Source organism: Ranitomeya imitator, chromosome 1, assembly GCF_032444005.1.
Source record: "Ranitomeya imitator isolate aRanImi1 chromosome 1, aRanImi1.pri, whole genome shotgun sequence".
Taxonomy (NCBI): Eukaryota; Metazoa; Chordata; class Amphibia; order Anura; family Dendrobatidae; genus Ranitomeya; species Ranitomeya imitator.
In genome coordinates, this window is record NC_091282.1 from 143617294 (window position 1) to 143631554 (window position 14261).

General features: G+C 52.1%; 1 protein-coding gene across 2 annotated transcripts in view; it reads left to right on the forward strand.

Annotated features, from left to right (window-relative positions):
* RASA1 (RAS p21 protein activator 1) overlaps nucleotides 1-14261 on the forward strand; it is a 99851-nt gene that overhangs the window by 41155 nt on the left and 44435 nt on the right. For both annotated transcript variants that reach the window (XM_069751348.1, XM_069751339.1), the window contains exons 10-11: nucleotides 10847-10967; nucleotides 13623-13779. In XM_069751348.1, the coding sequence (XP_069607449.1) occupies nucleotides 10847-10967; nucleotides 13623-13779 (278 nt within the window). The remainder of the gene's footprint in view (nucleotides 1-10846; nucleotides 10968-13622; nucleotides 13780-14261) is intronic.

Here is a 14261-nt window from a genome sequence, read left to right on the forward strand (position 1 = left end):
TCTACCTCAATGTGCGTCGTTTCCTTTTCAGGTTTCCCGGAGGGATACAGGGTGAGCAGTCACACCTGTAGTCCCACAAGGTGGACTATGAGTACGGCGTGTACTGCCACCCCGTATCTTCATAGATCCCTCACCAGGACCAAGATCCTAGCACACAAGCGTGCTTAGAAGTCCGGTCCTGGCTCCGTCACTCGCCCACCAGAGCCTGTCGGTTGAGGAGACGAGGACGTCCATCACCGCTCCCTGGACGTCTCATACCCTTCTTTTCAGGTTAGTATCGGCGTGGGATGTTTTAGGTGAGTATTTCCCCATCCCATCCCAGATCTTTGATAGGGAAGGGGGCTTCTTGTTAGGGGCTCCGATACGGTGACCCTCTCTTACCGGTCATCGCCTGTAGCGGTGGCCGGTATTGTATCGGTACATCCACAGGCGCGCTTTTACTTTCCCCCTTTTCTGAAAGGGCCCTCTGCTTCCTTTTCGGCGCGGGGCCCTTTTCTGGCTGCCGCACCGCGCTTTTATCCCCTGTGGCACCTTCTTACAAGACAGCTCTATGGCTGCCGTACGCTTCTTTCTGCGGCGCACTACCCGGTGCTGCAGTTTTTCATAGGGCACCATCCTCAGCGCGGCAGCCCTGCAGTTTTTCGCGCCGCTTCTCCCTGCGGCGCACTGCCCTGGCGCCGCAGGAGGGTGTTTTCTGCGGCGCCCTTCAGCGGCGCAGCCTACGGCGCCTGCGCCGCCAGCCTTCCTCACGCCGCATTGTTCCGGCGCTCTATTTCGGCGCCGCGGCTCTTTTTCTCGGCCGCCGGTTCCTAATTTAGGCCCCGGCTTCGGCCGGGGCCTACTTCCAGTTTTCGGCTCCCCCACTTCCGCTTCTGCGGGCGGGCTTTTTCCCACCCGACATACTGTGTCCTGCCCACCGGCGCCTCTGCGTCTGGCTCCGCCCCCTTCCTCGTGGGACTCTCGGCTGGTGTGCGCCGCTTCACACAGCAGCAGCAGCCCTCGCAGTGCCTCACGCAGCGCGCCACGCTCCTCGCATCTTCGGTGGGCTCAGCATTGAGGAATACAGCACCTCAGGGAAGTTCTGCACCGACAGTGGGACATCTTCCAGGACCTGGTCCGTGAGTAGCTGCACTGCAGACTGACAACCTCCTCTGCCCCACTGTCCCCTAACCAACTGGCATCTTCAGGGATCTCTCAAAATGTCTTCTAAAGGGGGCCGCTCTCGCCCCCTACCTCTTCATCTTCTGCCTTTAGTCACGTACTTTGCATGTTCGTCCTGTAACAGCAAACTTCCCTCAGGTCAGTCCTCCCCGCTGTGTCAGTCCTGTAGCAACCCGATTGTTCCCACCGCCCAGGATCCCCCGGCTGCTCCGCCTGAGTGTGATACCCCCATCCCAGGCTGGGCCTCCTCTCTGTCACAATCGGTGGCCGATTTAACACGGGTGTCTCAAACCCTGGTGTCCGCGCTGGATCGGTTACCCCTGCAGATCCCTGCCGTGGCCAGCGGGTCGCAGGAACCGCCGCCCGAGCCCTCCTTGATAAGCCACAAAAGGTCCAGACAGGAACGTCGGTCTGAGTCCTCTTTTCGTTCCATCTCGCCGCACGGCCCTCCCCCGCGGTTGGTGTCCCACCGATCCTCCTCCCCTGAGTCAGGCGAGGCATTATCTGATGCGCCCTCTGAGGATATTTCGGAGCTGGATCCTAAGACGGGCCAAACCACCTTCTAAATTTTTCGCTCCTCATCCTGAATTCGAGGAAATCTTGTCCAGAGAGAGAGAATCCGACCAGACGTTTTCAGAGGGGATAACGCCTGGGGGTGTTATATCCTTTTTCACCAGCACTTAACGCCAATTGGACGGTCTCTCCCTCGGTGGATCCCCCTGTTTCCAGGCTGTCCACCAACACGGTGCTTCCACTGTCCGGCGGAGCATCTCTGAAGGATTCTAACGATAGTTATAGAATCCTTCGCGAAATCTGCTTTTGAAGCGGCTTCAGCGGCTCTATGTCAAGCTTTTGCTTCCACTTGGGCCTCAAAATCCATCTCAAAATGGGCCAAGGATCTACGGCGAGGTATCCTGGACGGGGCGCCTCCCGCGCAATTAGCGGAACTTGCCAACCAGATTTCCCACGCTGGCGATTACCTGGTCTCCTCCTCCCTGGATGTCGAGTCTTGTGCGGCTCAGGCTTCCAGCAATGCCATTGCCATCCACCGGTCCGTTTTGCTCAAGGCCTGGCAGGCGGACTTGTCTTCCAAAAAGTCCCTCACTAGTCTGCCCTTCCAGGGCTCTCGTCTCTTTGGTTCCCAGTTGGACCAAATCATTAAGGACGCCACCGGGGGTACAAGTTCTCTTCTCCCCCAGGCTAAACCTCGTCGCCCTTCTCCTAGACGGCAGTTTCGCTCCTTTCGGCCTTTTCGTCGCTTCGCTGCATCAAACTCCTTTTCCCAGCAGCAACAGAGGCCACAGGCACGTCAAGAGAAGAAGGCGGTGTCCTTTAGGCCCACTCCGTCCTGGCGTCCTCACTACTCCCAGGGCAGATCCTCCAGGCCCAGGACTGGAAGATCCACCTCCGCATGACTCTCGGCAGGATTCCAGCCCAACTCCCAGATTGGGCGGCCGTCTTCTCCTTTTCAGGGACGTCTGGATTTCTGCAGTAGAGGACGCTTGGGTCAGGGAAGTTGTATCCTCGGGATATAAGATAGAGTTCGCTTCCCGACCCCGGGATCGTTTATTCCAATCCCGTCCTCCAAGAGATCCCGCTCTAGTTCCGGGCTTCTTCGCAGCCATCGCTTCTCTGCTCAAATCCGGGGTAATCGTTCCCGTCCCAGAAAAGGAACGGTTCACAGGTTTCTACTCGAATCTTTTTGTGGTAACGAAAAAAGACGACAAGGTTCAACCCATTCTGGACCTCAAATTGCTGAACCGGAGAGTTCGCCTGAGACACTTCAGGATGGAATCCCTTCGTTCAGTAATTGCTTCCATGGAGGCTCCGGAATTTCTATGCTCAATAGATATCCAGGACGCCTACCTCCATGTCCCGATATTTCCCGGACATCACCGTTTCCTGCGCTTTGCAGTGCAACGAGATCATTTTCAGTTCGTCACCCTGCCGTTCGGTCTCGCAACCGCGCCAAAGGTGTTCACGAAGATCATGGCGGCGCTGATGGCCATCTTGAGAGTCAGAGGCTTGGTCCTATTTTCATACCTCGACGACATCCTCATCAAGGCTCCGTCCTTTGCTCAGGCTCACGAAAGCCTGTCCATTGTTCTCGACACCTTAGCCCGTTTCGGGTGGCTGGTCAACCGGAAGAAGTCCTGCCTTATTCCTTCTCAGCGCATCATTTTTCTGGGCATGCTATTCGACACCCGTCAGACTAGAGTCTTCCTTCCCAAAGACAAGATATCCACTCTTTGTCGGGACATACGCTTGCTCCAAGGTCCTCGGCCTCCCTCCCTCCGATCGGCCATGAAGGTTCTGGGGAGGATGGTAGCTACATTGGAAGCGATTCCCTTTGCCCAATTCCATTCGCGACCCCTTCAGCAAGCCATTCTGTCTCAGTGGGACAGGTCTGTCTTCTCCCTGGATCAGCCGATCAGACTCTCTTCTCGTGTCAAGCGGTCCCTCAACTGGCGGCTGACGTCACCTCTCATCTCCCAGGGCAGGTCCTTCCTTCCAGTTCACTGGCAGGTAGTGACAACGGACGCCAGCCTGATCGGCTGGGGTGTGGTTTTTCGCCACTTGACGGTTCGGGGCTGTTGGTCGTCGCAGGAGTCATCTCTGCCAATCAATGTCCTCGATATTCGGGCCATCTTTCTGTCCCTCCGCCACTGGGAAAGGATCCTCAGGGGCCTTCCAGTCCGGATCCAGACGGACAACGCCACGGCTGTGGCATATGTCAACCATCAGGGGGGGACCCGGAGCTCCTTGGCCCTTGCCGAGGTATCCAAGATCCTCCTCTGGGCAGAGGCAACGGTTCCGGTGATATCCGCGGTGCATATCCCCGGCGTGGACAACTGGGCCGCCGACTTCCTTATCTGCGAGGGCCTCGCGGCAGGGGAATGGTCCCTGCATCCGGAGGTCTTCCATCAGATTTGTCTTCGATGGGGGACTCCGGATGTGGATCTCACGGCGTCTCGAATCAACAGGAAGGTTCCGCAGTTCGTCTCCAGGTCCCGCGATCCTCTCGCAGTTGGCGTCGATGCTCTGGCCATTCCTTGGTCACAGTTCGAGCTGCCCTACCTGTTCCCACCCCTTCCATTACTTCCCAAACTGTTGAAGAAGATCAAAGCGGAAGGGGTGCCGGTCATCCTGATCGCCCCGGATTGGCCCAGGAGAGCTTGGTTCGCGGAGCTCGTCAACCTTCTCGCGGACGCTCCCTGGCACCTTCCAGACAGGCCTGATCTGCTGTCCCAGGGTCCGATCTGCCACCCGAATTCTCGGTCGCTCAGTTTAACAGCGTGGCTGTTGAGACCGCGGTTCTAAGAGCGTCCGACCTTTCGGACCGGGTGATTCACACCGTGATTCAGGCTCGGAAGCCATCGTCTTCCAGGATCTACTACCGTACCTGGAAGGCTTACTTCCGTTGGTGCGAATCCAACAGAGTTCCGCGTATGGTTTTTTCCCTGCCTTCTCTTTTGGCCTTCCTTCAGGCAGGACTGGATTCAAGCCTGGCTCTTAGCTCCCTAAAGGGCCAGGTTTCTGCGCTTGCCATCCTCTTTCAGAAGAACTTGGCCTCTCGGCCACAGGTTAAGACCTTCTTTCAAGGAGTAGCCCACGCTGTCCCGCCGTACAGGGCCCCTGTGGACGCATGGGACTTAAACCTGGTACTGGACGTTCTGAGGGTTTCCCCCTTTGAACCTCTTAGGGAGATTCCTCTATCAGTTTTATCTTGGAAGGTGACCTTTCTTGTGGCCATCACGTCTATTCGCCGCGTTTCCGAGTTGGCGGCCCTGTCTTGCCGTCCTCCGTTTTTGGTCATTCACTAGGACAAGGTGGTCTTCCGGCCTCCACCTTCTTTTCTTCCTAAGGTGGTTTCCACCTTCCACCTCAACGAGGACATCGTTCTACCTTCCTTTTGTCCAGCTCCGACTCCTCCTCTGGAGCGATCGTTGAACAAGCTGGACCTCGTCAGGGCAGTGAAGATCTATCTGGACAGAACGTCCACTTTCCGGAAGACGGATTCGTCATTCCTGATGGCACGCGCAGAGGCCAACCGGCTTCTAAAGCGACTATTGCTCGCTGGATCAGAATGGCAATTTTGGAGGCTTACCGGGTCAAGAACAGAGTGCCCCCTCCTGGGATTAAGGCTCACTCTACCCGGGCAGTCGGCGCCTCCTGGGTGGTGCACCACAGGGCTTCCGCCCTACAGCTTTGCAAAGCGGCAACTTGGTCTTCCATCCACACGTTCGCCAAATTTTACAAGGTCCATACCTACGCTTCGGCGGACGCCGGCCTAGGCAGAAGGATCCTGCAGGCGGCAGTGGTGAGTCCTCTGACCTGATGGAAGTCTGTTTTTCCCGCCCTAGGGACTGCTTTGAGACGTCCCATGGTTCCTGTGTCCCCCAATGAGAGGCGATAAAGAAAACAGGATTTTTGGTTGCTTACCGTAAAATCTGTTTCTTGAAGCCTCCATTGGGGGACACAGCTCCCTCCCAATGTTTCTGTTGTTATCTGTTCTATGACTGTTCTCACGTTTACAGTTCTCAAGTTTGTGGTTATGGTTTTTCAACCTTGTTCTTTTCTCCTACTGCTTTCTCACTAACTGAAGAGTATTATGCCAGTCGGTGGGGTGTACACTACAGAGGAGGAGCTAACTTTTTTATTTGCATAGTGTCAGCCTCCTAGTGGCAGCAGCATACACCCATGGTTCCTGTGTCCCCCAATGGAGGCTTCAAGAAACAGATTTTACGGTAAGCAACCAAAAATCCTGTTTTTGTCTATTCCGGACGCAGCATCTCTTAAGGATCCCATGGACAGTAAATCGAGGCGTTATCCAAATCGGCGTTTGAGGCTTCTGGAGCCTCGCTCTGTCCTAGTTTCGCCTCTTCATGGGCAGCGAAAGCTGTGTCAGCCTGGGCCAAGACCCTGTGCAGAGGCATTTTGGCCTCTGCTCCTGCTGAGGTACTGTCTGATTTAGCGGATCAGATTTCTCTTGCAGGTAAATACCTCATGAATGCCTCCCTGGATGCGGCTGCTTGCTCGGCGAGGGCTAACAGTAACATTGTGGCCATTCACCGAATTCTTTGGCTTAAAGCGTGGAACGCAGATCCTGCTTCTAAAAAATCCCTCACTGGTCTGCCCTTCCAGGGCTCTAGACTCTTCGGCACACAGCTGGATCAAATGATCTCGGACGCTACGGGTGGTAAGAGTACCACTTTACCTCAGTCCAAGCCTAGGCGTTCCTTCAGCAAGAGGGGCCCCCAGTCCATTCGTCCCTTTCGGTCCTTTACCTCCTCAGGAAACTCCACTCAGGACCGCGCTTCCTCACAAGGAGACCGGAGGAAGCCTTCCTTCAGGCCTCCCCCGCGCTGGAGAGCTAAAAGCCACCCCTCAAAACCGTCTGGACCTTGTGGCCACAGATTTTCTAATAAATGACAGGTCTCCCCTACCTGGAAATCCTTCCAGCGTGGGAGGCCGGCTTCATCTGTTCTCAGAAGTTTGGCTATCTGTAGTCAACGATGCCTGGGTCAGGGACATCGTCACCTCAGGCTACAATACAGAATTTTTTTCGCCCCCAGGAAGATGTTTCCTTCTCTCTCGTCCTCCCAAACAGTCCTCCCATCTCCCAGGTCTTCTCCAGGCCGTCGATTCGCTCCTCGCCTCAGGAGTCGTAGTTCCGGTTCCTTATCGCGAGCGGTTTTCGGGTTTTTACTCAAACCTGTTCGTGGTTCCAAAGAAGGACGGCTCTCTCCGTCCAATTTTGGATCTCAAGCGGTTAAACCGCCATCTCTGGATTCGACACTTCAGAATGGAATCACAACGCTCGGTGGTCGCGTCCATGGAACTGAAAGAGTTTCTGTGTCCCGTGGACATTCGGGATGTGTACCTACACATCCCGATTTGCGTACAACATCAGAGGTTTCCCCGGTTCGCGATCCAAGAACATCATTACCAGTTCACAGCTCTCCCTTTCCGTCTGGCGTCTGCTCCCAGGGTCTTTACGAAGGTCATGGCCATTCTGCGTTCAAATGGGATTCTGGTAATCCCATACCTCGATGACCTCTTGATCAAGGGTTCGTCTCGTCGGGATTGCAGCCAGAGCCTCCAGCTTACTCTGGACACTCTTATTTGCCTCGGCTGGATAATCAACTATCAGAAGTCCTCCTTGATTCCAACCCAACGGCTGGGCATGGAATTCGACACCTCTCAGGCTCAGGTCGTCCTCCCCAAGGAGAAGTTCCTTTCTTTTCGTCGGGGTGTCAGAGCACTAAAGGGCCCGAACACTCTGCCTCGCCATGAGCGTTCTGGGGAAGATGGTCGCTTCCATGGAAGCGGTCCCCTACGCTCAGTTACACTCTCGTCCCCTCCAGCTGGCCCTTCCGTCTGCCTCGGACAGGAACCCACTTTCCCTGGACCGTCTGCTTTGCCTCTCTTCCAAGGTGAAGCAGTCTCTCTTGGTGGATGCTATCCACCTCCATTCTGCGTGGGAGGTCATTTCCCCCCCCTCTCCCCCCCCCTGCTGGCAGGTCATCACCGACACCAGCCTCCAGGGTTGGGGAGCGGTCTTTCTCCACCTCACGGCCCAGGGCCGCTGGACTGTTCAAGAGGCACGCCTTCCTATCAACCTTTTGGAAGTCAGAGCCATCTTCCTAGCCCTCATCCACTGGCAGTCCCTCCTCTCGGGAAAACCGGTCCGCATTGAGTCGGACAACGCCACGGCCGTGGCATAAATAAACCATCAGGGAGGGACTCTCAGCAGACAGGTCATGACGGAAGTGGCAAAAATTCTGCGTTGGGCGGAGAGCCACGTTCCCTCTATATCAGCTGTCCACATCCCAGGGGTGGACAATTGGGAAGCTGACTTTCTAAGCCGCCAAGGCCTCATGGTGGGCGAGTGGTCTCTCCTCCCCTTAATCTTCAGCCAGATTTGTCAGCGGTGGGGCGTTCCAGACGTCGACTTAATGGCCTCCCGGGCAAACCACAAGGTTCCCCAGTACGTTTCCAGATCTCGGGATCCGATGGCCGTCGGATGCGACGTTCTCGTGATCTCGTGGGCCCAGTTCCAGATTCCTTATCTGTTCCCACCCCTTCCCTTGATCCCAAGGGTCGTGAAAGAGATCAAGAAGACAGAAGGGGTCCCTGTACTCTTGGTAGCTCCAGATTGGCCTCGCAGGGCCTGGTATGCGGAACTAGTGAACATGCTATCGAACGTTTCATGGAGTCTTCCGGATCGTCCGGATCTTCTTTCGCAGGGGCCCCTCTTCCACCCGAATTCTCGGTCTCTGAATTTAATGGTATGGCCGTTGAGGCCGCGGTCCTGAAGGACACGGGTTTTTCTCACAGCGTCATCCAGACTATGATAAAAGCGAGAAAACCGGCTTCCTCACACATTTACCATAGATGTTGGAAGGCCTTTTTCCGATGGTGTGAGGACAACAGTCTTTTTCCTATGGTTTTTTTCCCTTCCATCTCTTCTCGGTTTCCTTCAAGCGGGTCTTGATTCGGGACTTTCCCTGAGCACCTTGAAGGGTCAGATTTCCGCTCTGTCCATCCTTTTTCAAAGAGACCTGGCCTCCCTTCCACAGGTGAGGATCTTTATTCAAGGGGTTGCTCATATAGCTCCCCCTTATCATCCTCCTATCGAGCCTTGGGATCTCTACCTCATGTTAGACGCCCTCCAGCGTGCGCCTTTTGAACCGATTCGGGACATTTCCTTCTCACTTCTATCTTGGAACATGGCCGCCTTGGTCACCATCACCTCAATTAGGAGAGTGTTGGAGCTGGCGGCATTGTCCTGTCGTTCTCCCTTTCTAATCCTGCACCAGGACAAGGTGGTTCTTCGACCGGTTCCTTCTTTCCTACCAAAGGTAGTTTCGGCCTTTCACACCAATGAGGACATCGTCCTCCCTTCCTTGTGCCCTTCCCCGGTTCATCCCTTGGAGAAATCTCTTCACAAGTTGGATGTGGTCAGGGCTATCCGGATTTATCTTTCCAGAACTGCTTCCTTTCGTCAGGCCGATCCTCTGTTCATCGTCTTGGAAGGGCGTCGAAAGAGGCTCCCTGCCTCCAAGTCGACAATTGCTCGTTGGATCCGTTCGGCGGTTCTGGAGGCATACCGTGTCCAAGACAAACTGCCTCCTTCGGGGGTGAAGGCTCACTCTACCCGGGCTGTGGGAGCTTCCTGGGCAGTTCGTCACCAAGCTTCGGCCTCGCAGGTTTGCAAGGCCGCAACGTGGTCATCCATTTACACCTTTGTAAAATTCTACAAGGTGCATACTCAGGCTTCTGCGGACTGCTTTTGGACGTCCCATGGTTACCTGTGTCCCCCAATGAAGCGAGAAAGAAAGAGGGATTTTTGGTTCTTACCGTAAAATCTCTTTCTTGGAGCCTTCATTGGGGGACACAGCACCCTCCCTTGAAGCTGTACCATGTTGGCCAACGTGCCGTTATTGTGGGTTGGTACATAGGTTGAGTTTAATTTTACTTGTTCCTACTACTGCTTTTGCACCAACTGCGTTGCCTGGTGCCTGTCGGGGGGTGTATACTGCCAGGGAGGAGCAACTTCTTTATTTGCATAGTGTCAGCCTCCTAGCGACAGCAGCATACACCCATGGTTACCTTTGTCCCCCAATGAAGGCTCCAAGAAAGATTTTACAGTGAAGAAAAATTAGTTTTGTTGTACTCGCCTGGGGGCGGATGGTCAGGTTCGATGGGTGTTGTAGGTCCGGCGCCTCCCATCTTCTTGCGATGCCGCTCTCCTGCTTCTTCATCGCTCCCCAGCATCGGTGCTCAGTTGCAGGCGTACTTCTCTGCCCTGTTGAGTGCAGAGTAGAGTACTGCAGTGCGCAGGTGCCGCGCCTCTCTGACCGTTCACGGCGCCTGCGCACTACAGCACTTTAACTCTTCCCTCATCAGGGTAGAGAAGTACACCTGCGCAGGAACGCAATGTCGGGGAGTGATGAAGAAGCAAGAGGACGTCGTCGCAAGAAGATGGAAGGACCCGGACCTGCGACACCCATCGGACCGGTCCGTCCACGCCCCACCGGGTGAGTATAATAAGTTATTTTTCTTCACTTGCAGGTCAGACAGGGGGCTTATCTACAGTATTATAGAATACTGTAGATAAGTCCTGAAAGGCAGTGGCGGCATCTTAATAGCGGCAAAATCTGCTGACAGGTTCCCTTTTTAATATTTTGTTTCCTTCTTGAGAAGCTGCAGGATAGTAGCGGATAATCACACTAGAAGTGAATAATTTCATCAAATTTTCCTTTATTGCCTTCAGAGTGAGAAAAGGATTATTCTTAGAATCCAAAGTTCTCGCCTAACCACAGGATAGAGAAAAACTACTGATCTCTGGGGGTCCAACCTCCTGAACTCTCACCGATCCCAATAATAGGGCCAGGGATCCTAGTAAGAGGCCTCTGCAGAGCCCTGTCTTGGAGCGAGCGCTCAACTTCTTGCTCTTTCCATTACCTGTGAGTGTGAGTAAGGGTGAAGCACTCTACTTGTGTGGGGGAGGTTCTTTGGTCTCATGGACGTTTATTGTGCGCTCCTCTGCTCCTTCAAGACTGTTTTTTGGGGACATTGTGTTGTCCATTAACCCATGGATTATTCCAAGAATAAAGAATTAGCCTTATTGCTAATATGAAGAGTTCCAGTTGATTTATTTTTTATGCTTCTTTCTCAGCATCAGGAGCAAGTGCTAAATGACCTTGTGGACGGGAAGGAAATCTACAACACAATCAGGCGAAAAACCAAGGATGCCTTTTACAAAAACATTGTGAAGAGAGGCCATCTGCTCAAGAAGAGTGAGTGTATTGGGCAGAATGGGTTTTTACAGTGCTGCTGCATGTGGCCAAAACCCTACCCTAATGTGGGGGCCAGCTCCTTACAGGCTATGCAATTTGTGTGACATTGCGGACTGTACCCGGTGCCGTGCATGGATTTTCTGCTATGGGGAGATCACAGACACTATGTAGTGGCATGCAGCTCCTAGCGCAGGGGTATACATACCGCTGTACATGGGCCATGTATACGGGTTTGCTGTGTGCTTTTGGGCAGCAGTCAGTCGGCCGCACAATTGTGATTTAAAGCCATTGTTTGCTTTCCCTGGTCTTAGACACTTTTATACTTGCTGCTGTTCTGGTTGGTACAGATGAGAACATGCTATGAGGAGCAAGCCTTGCACGGCCAGGCAATTAATGTGCTGCCGGTTCTGTCTTGCTGTAATTGCAGTAATCTAGTAGAATGGGTTTTAGATGTTTTTACATTGATCTCTTCTTACTACACTTTTTTTTAATACAAAACTAGTGTAGACATGAACTAGAAACCAGTCTCATTTCAACTTTTAGATTTTCTCAGCCGCTCTGAAATGAAAGCGTTAATCATGTTATTAGCTCTGTAATCTCCAATACCGCTGGATCCTCTGACAACAAAAGTCAGTGACACATTCAACTGCTGCTGTGTCAGTAAAGGTACCGTCACATTTAGCGACGCTCCAGCGATATAGACAACGATCCGACCTAAACTAGATCGCTGGAGCGTCGCTGTAGAGATGTCAAACACAGCAACTCCAGAACGATGCAGGAGCGATCCAGTGACGTACTTTATCGTTCTCCAGGTTGTTAGCTCCGTGAAAAAACATTGCAGGCATCGTTGCTTTTGCTGTCAAACATGACGAATCCCGCCGACCTGTCGACCAAATAAAGTTCTGGACTTTCAGCTCCGACCAGCGATGTCACAGCAGGATCCTGATCGCTGCTGCGCGTCAAACACAACGAGATCGCTATCCAGGACGCTGCAATGTCACGGATCGTTGTCGTTCTCGTTGTAAAGTTGCTCAGTGTGAAGGTACCTTAAGGTGTCAATTACGGATCGGATATTATCCCTTATCAGGATCTGTGGGGGTCCTTGGCAATTAGCAAGTCATCCTTTATCCTGTAGCTCAGTCAGCAGATACTCTATAGAGACAATGAAAGTCTCCTGGCTCCTCCACAAATAGGCAGATAGGAAGGACACCTCTATAGGTACCGTCACACTCAGCAACTTTGCAACGAGAACGACAACGATCCGTGACGTTGCAGCGTCCTGGATAGCGATCTCGTTGTGTTTGACACGCAGCAGCGATCTGGATCCCGTTGTGCCATCGCTGGTCGGAGCTAGAAGTCCATAACTTTATTTCGTCGTCAGGTCGGCGTGTATCGTCATGTTTGACATCAAAAGCAATGATGCCAGCAACATTTTACATGGAGCTAACAACCAGCGAGAACGATAAGCGAGTCGCCGTTACGTCACTGGATCGCTCCTGCATCGTTCTAGAGTTGCTGTGTTTGACGTCTCTACAGCGACCTAAACAGCGACGCTCCAGCGATCGGCTCGTTGTCTATATCGCTGCAGCGTCGCTGAGTGTGACGGTACCTTATGCCGTATATAAACTACTAGAATTTGTTCACTGGGGTATCATAAAAAAACGTATGCTCTGGGGTACAGCAAGAAGCGAGACAAGAGCAGAAAGGGTGGAGTAGCAAAAGCATTCCTATTGTCTGTAATCCCACAACAAATATGTATGGCTAACTCCAAAAATGTAGGGAGAAAAATACTCCCCTCGAACCCCGGTAACTTGGGTCAAAAAGAACCAAATTGGACTATCCAGTGTGATTGGGAAGCCCTGCTCCGGCTGGCAACATGGCTGTCAAACAACAAGAAGAGTTAGTGGTATCTCCCTGCTGGAGCGTAGCTTCACAATCAGAGGATAGGCCACTTTATTGTCCTGATTCTTCTGGTACCCCTTCGCACAAATTCTATCTAGTGGCTTATATAAAAACAACAAAAAACTGACTGGCACATCCAGGCTAGTCTGAATAGGTGCAAACCGGGAGTAACTAACGCCATATACAAAAAGAGGTTGCACTCTGTTGTGCTAATGCATGTCAATGTGAAATACATAATAGCAATATGGCTTTTGAATATTAGGAAAAAATGAATGAGATGCCTTGCACAAAATTTAGCTAAATAATGTCTGCCCATCAACCAATGTCAAGGTGGTCTCAAAGACTAATGGGTCCCTAACAAATGTGAACACCTCTCTTAGGCTGATGTCTGAATTCTTGGGTGAATGTGGACACCTTGAGACCACCTTGACGTTGGTTGATGGGCAGACATTATCTGGCCAAATTTTGTACAAAGCGACTCATTCATTTTTTTCCAAATATTCAAAAGCCATATTGCTATTCATATATTCATGCATTTCACATTGACATGCTTTAGCACGATAGAGTGCAACCTTTTTTGGTATAGTGATTTTATATAGTGATGCCTTATAGTCGTCTGTTGGGAATGGATGATTACCAAGCGCCAGGTACAGCCGATCACCAGGCCAATCCCTGGAGCAGAGTGCTTGACTGGTAATGTTCGAAGAATATCACAACTCGTTTCCTAATGTCTTGTGTGTTTTCTCTTTGCAGGTAAAGGCAAACGGTGGAAGAACTTGTATTTTATCTTAGAGGGTAATGATGCCCAGCTTATTTTTTTTGAAAGTGAAAAACGTGCAACAAAGCCCAAAGGATTAATTGATTTAAGTGTGTGTTCTGTCTATGTCGTCCATGACAGTCTGTTTGGCAGGTGAGCGCTTCCAATCCAATGTGTTTTTATGTTTTTATCCTACTCCTAGGATTTAGTTGGGTACAATTTGCTCTTGATTAGGTGTTGCCAATAGATCTGCCATACCAACAGACGTAATCGGAGAGTCTCCTGCTTCAGGGAATCTGTAAAGTCCTAAACCCAGTAATAATTGAGACTCACAAGCCCATGATACATCTCTCTGCAAGCTCCGAGCTGTAGGGAGACATAATATGGTACGCAGCTGTTTATGAGACCCTACTAGACTATATGCCTCCAACTTCAGCCAGTATTCCTGGCATGTTTCTTCAGTAGCTATATTACTGAAGTACAGGACAAAGCCACCATTACGGAACACAAGGAATATCCATGACTCTGCTGTACTTTGTTCCATTCACTTTGTCATTCTTAACATTTCGTTTGCATTATGAGAGCCTTTATCCTGTGGATAACTCATTTACAGAAACTATTAATTGGCAGTCAGA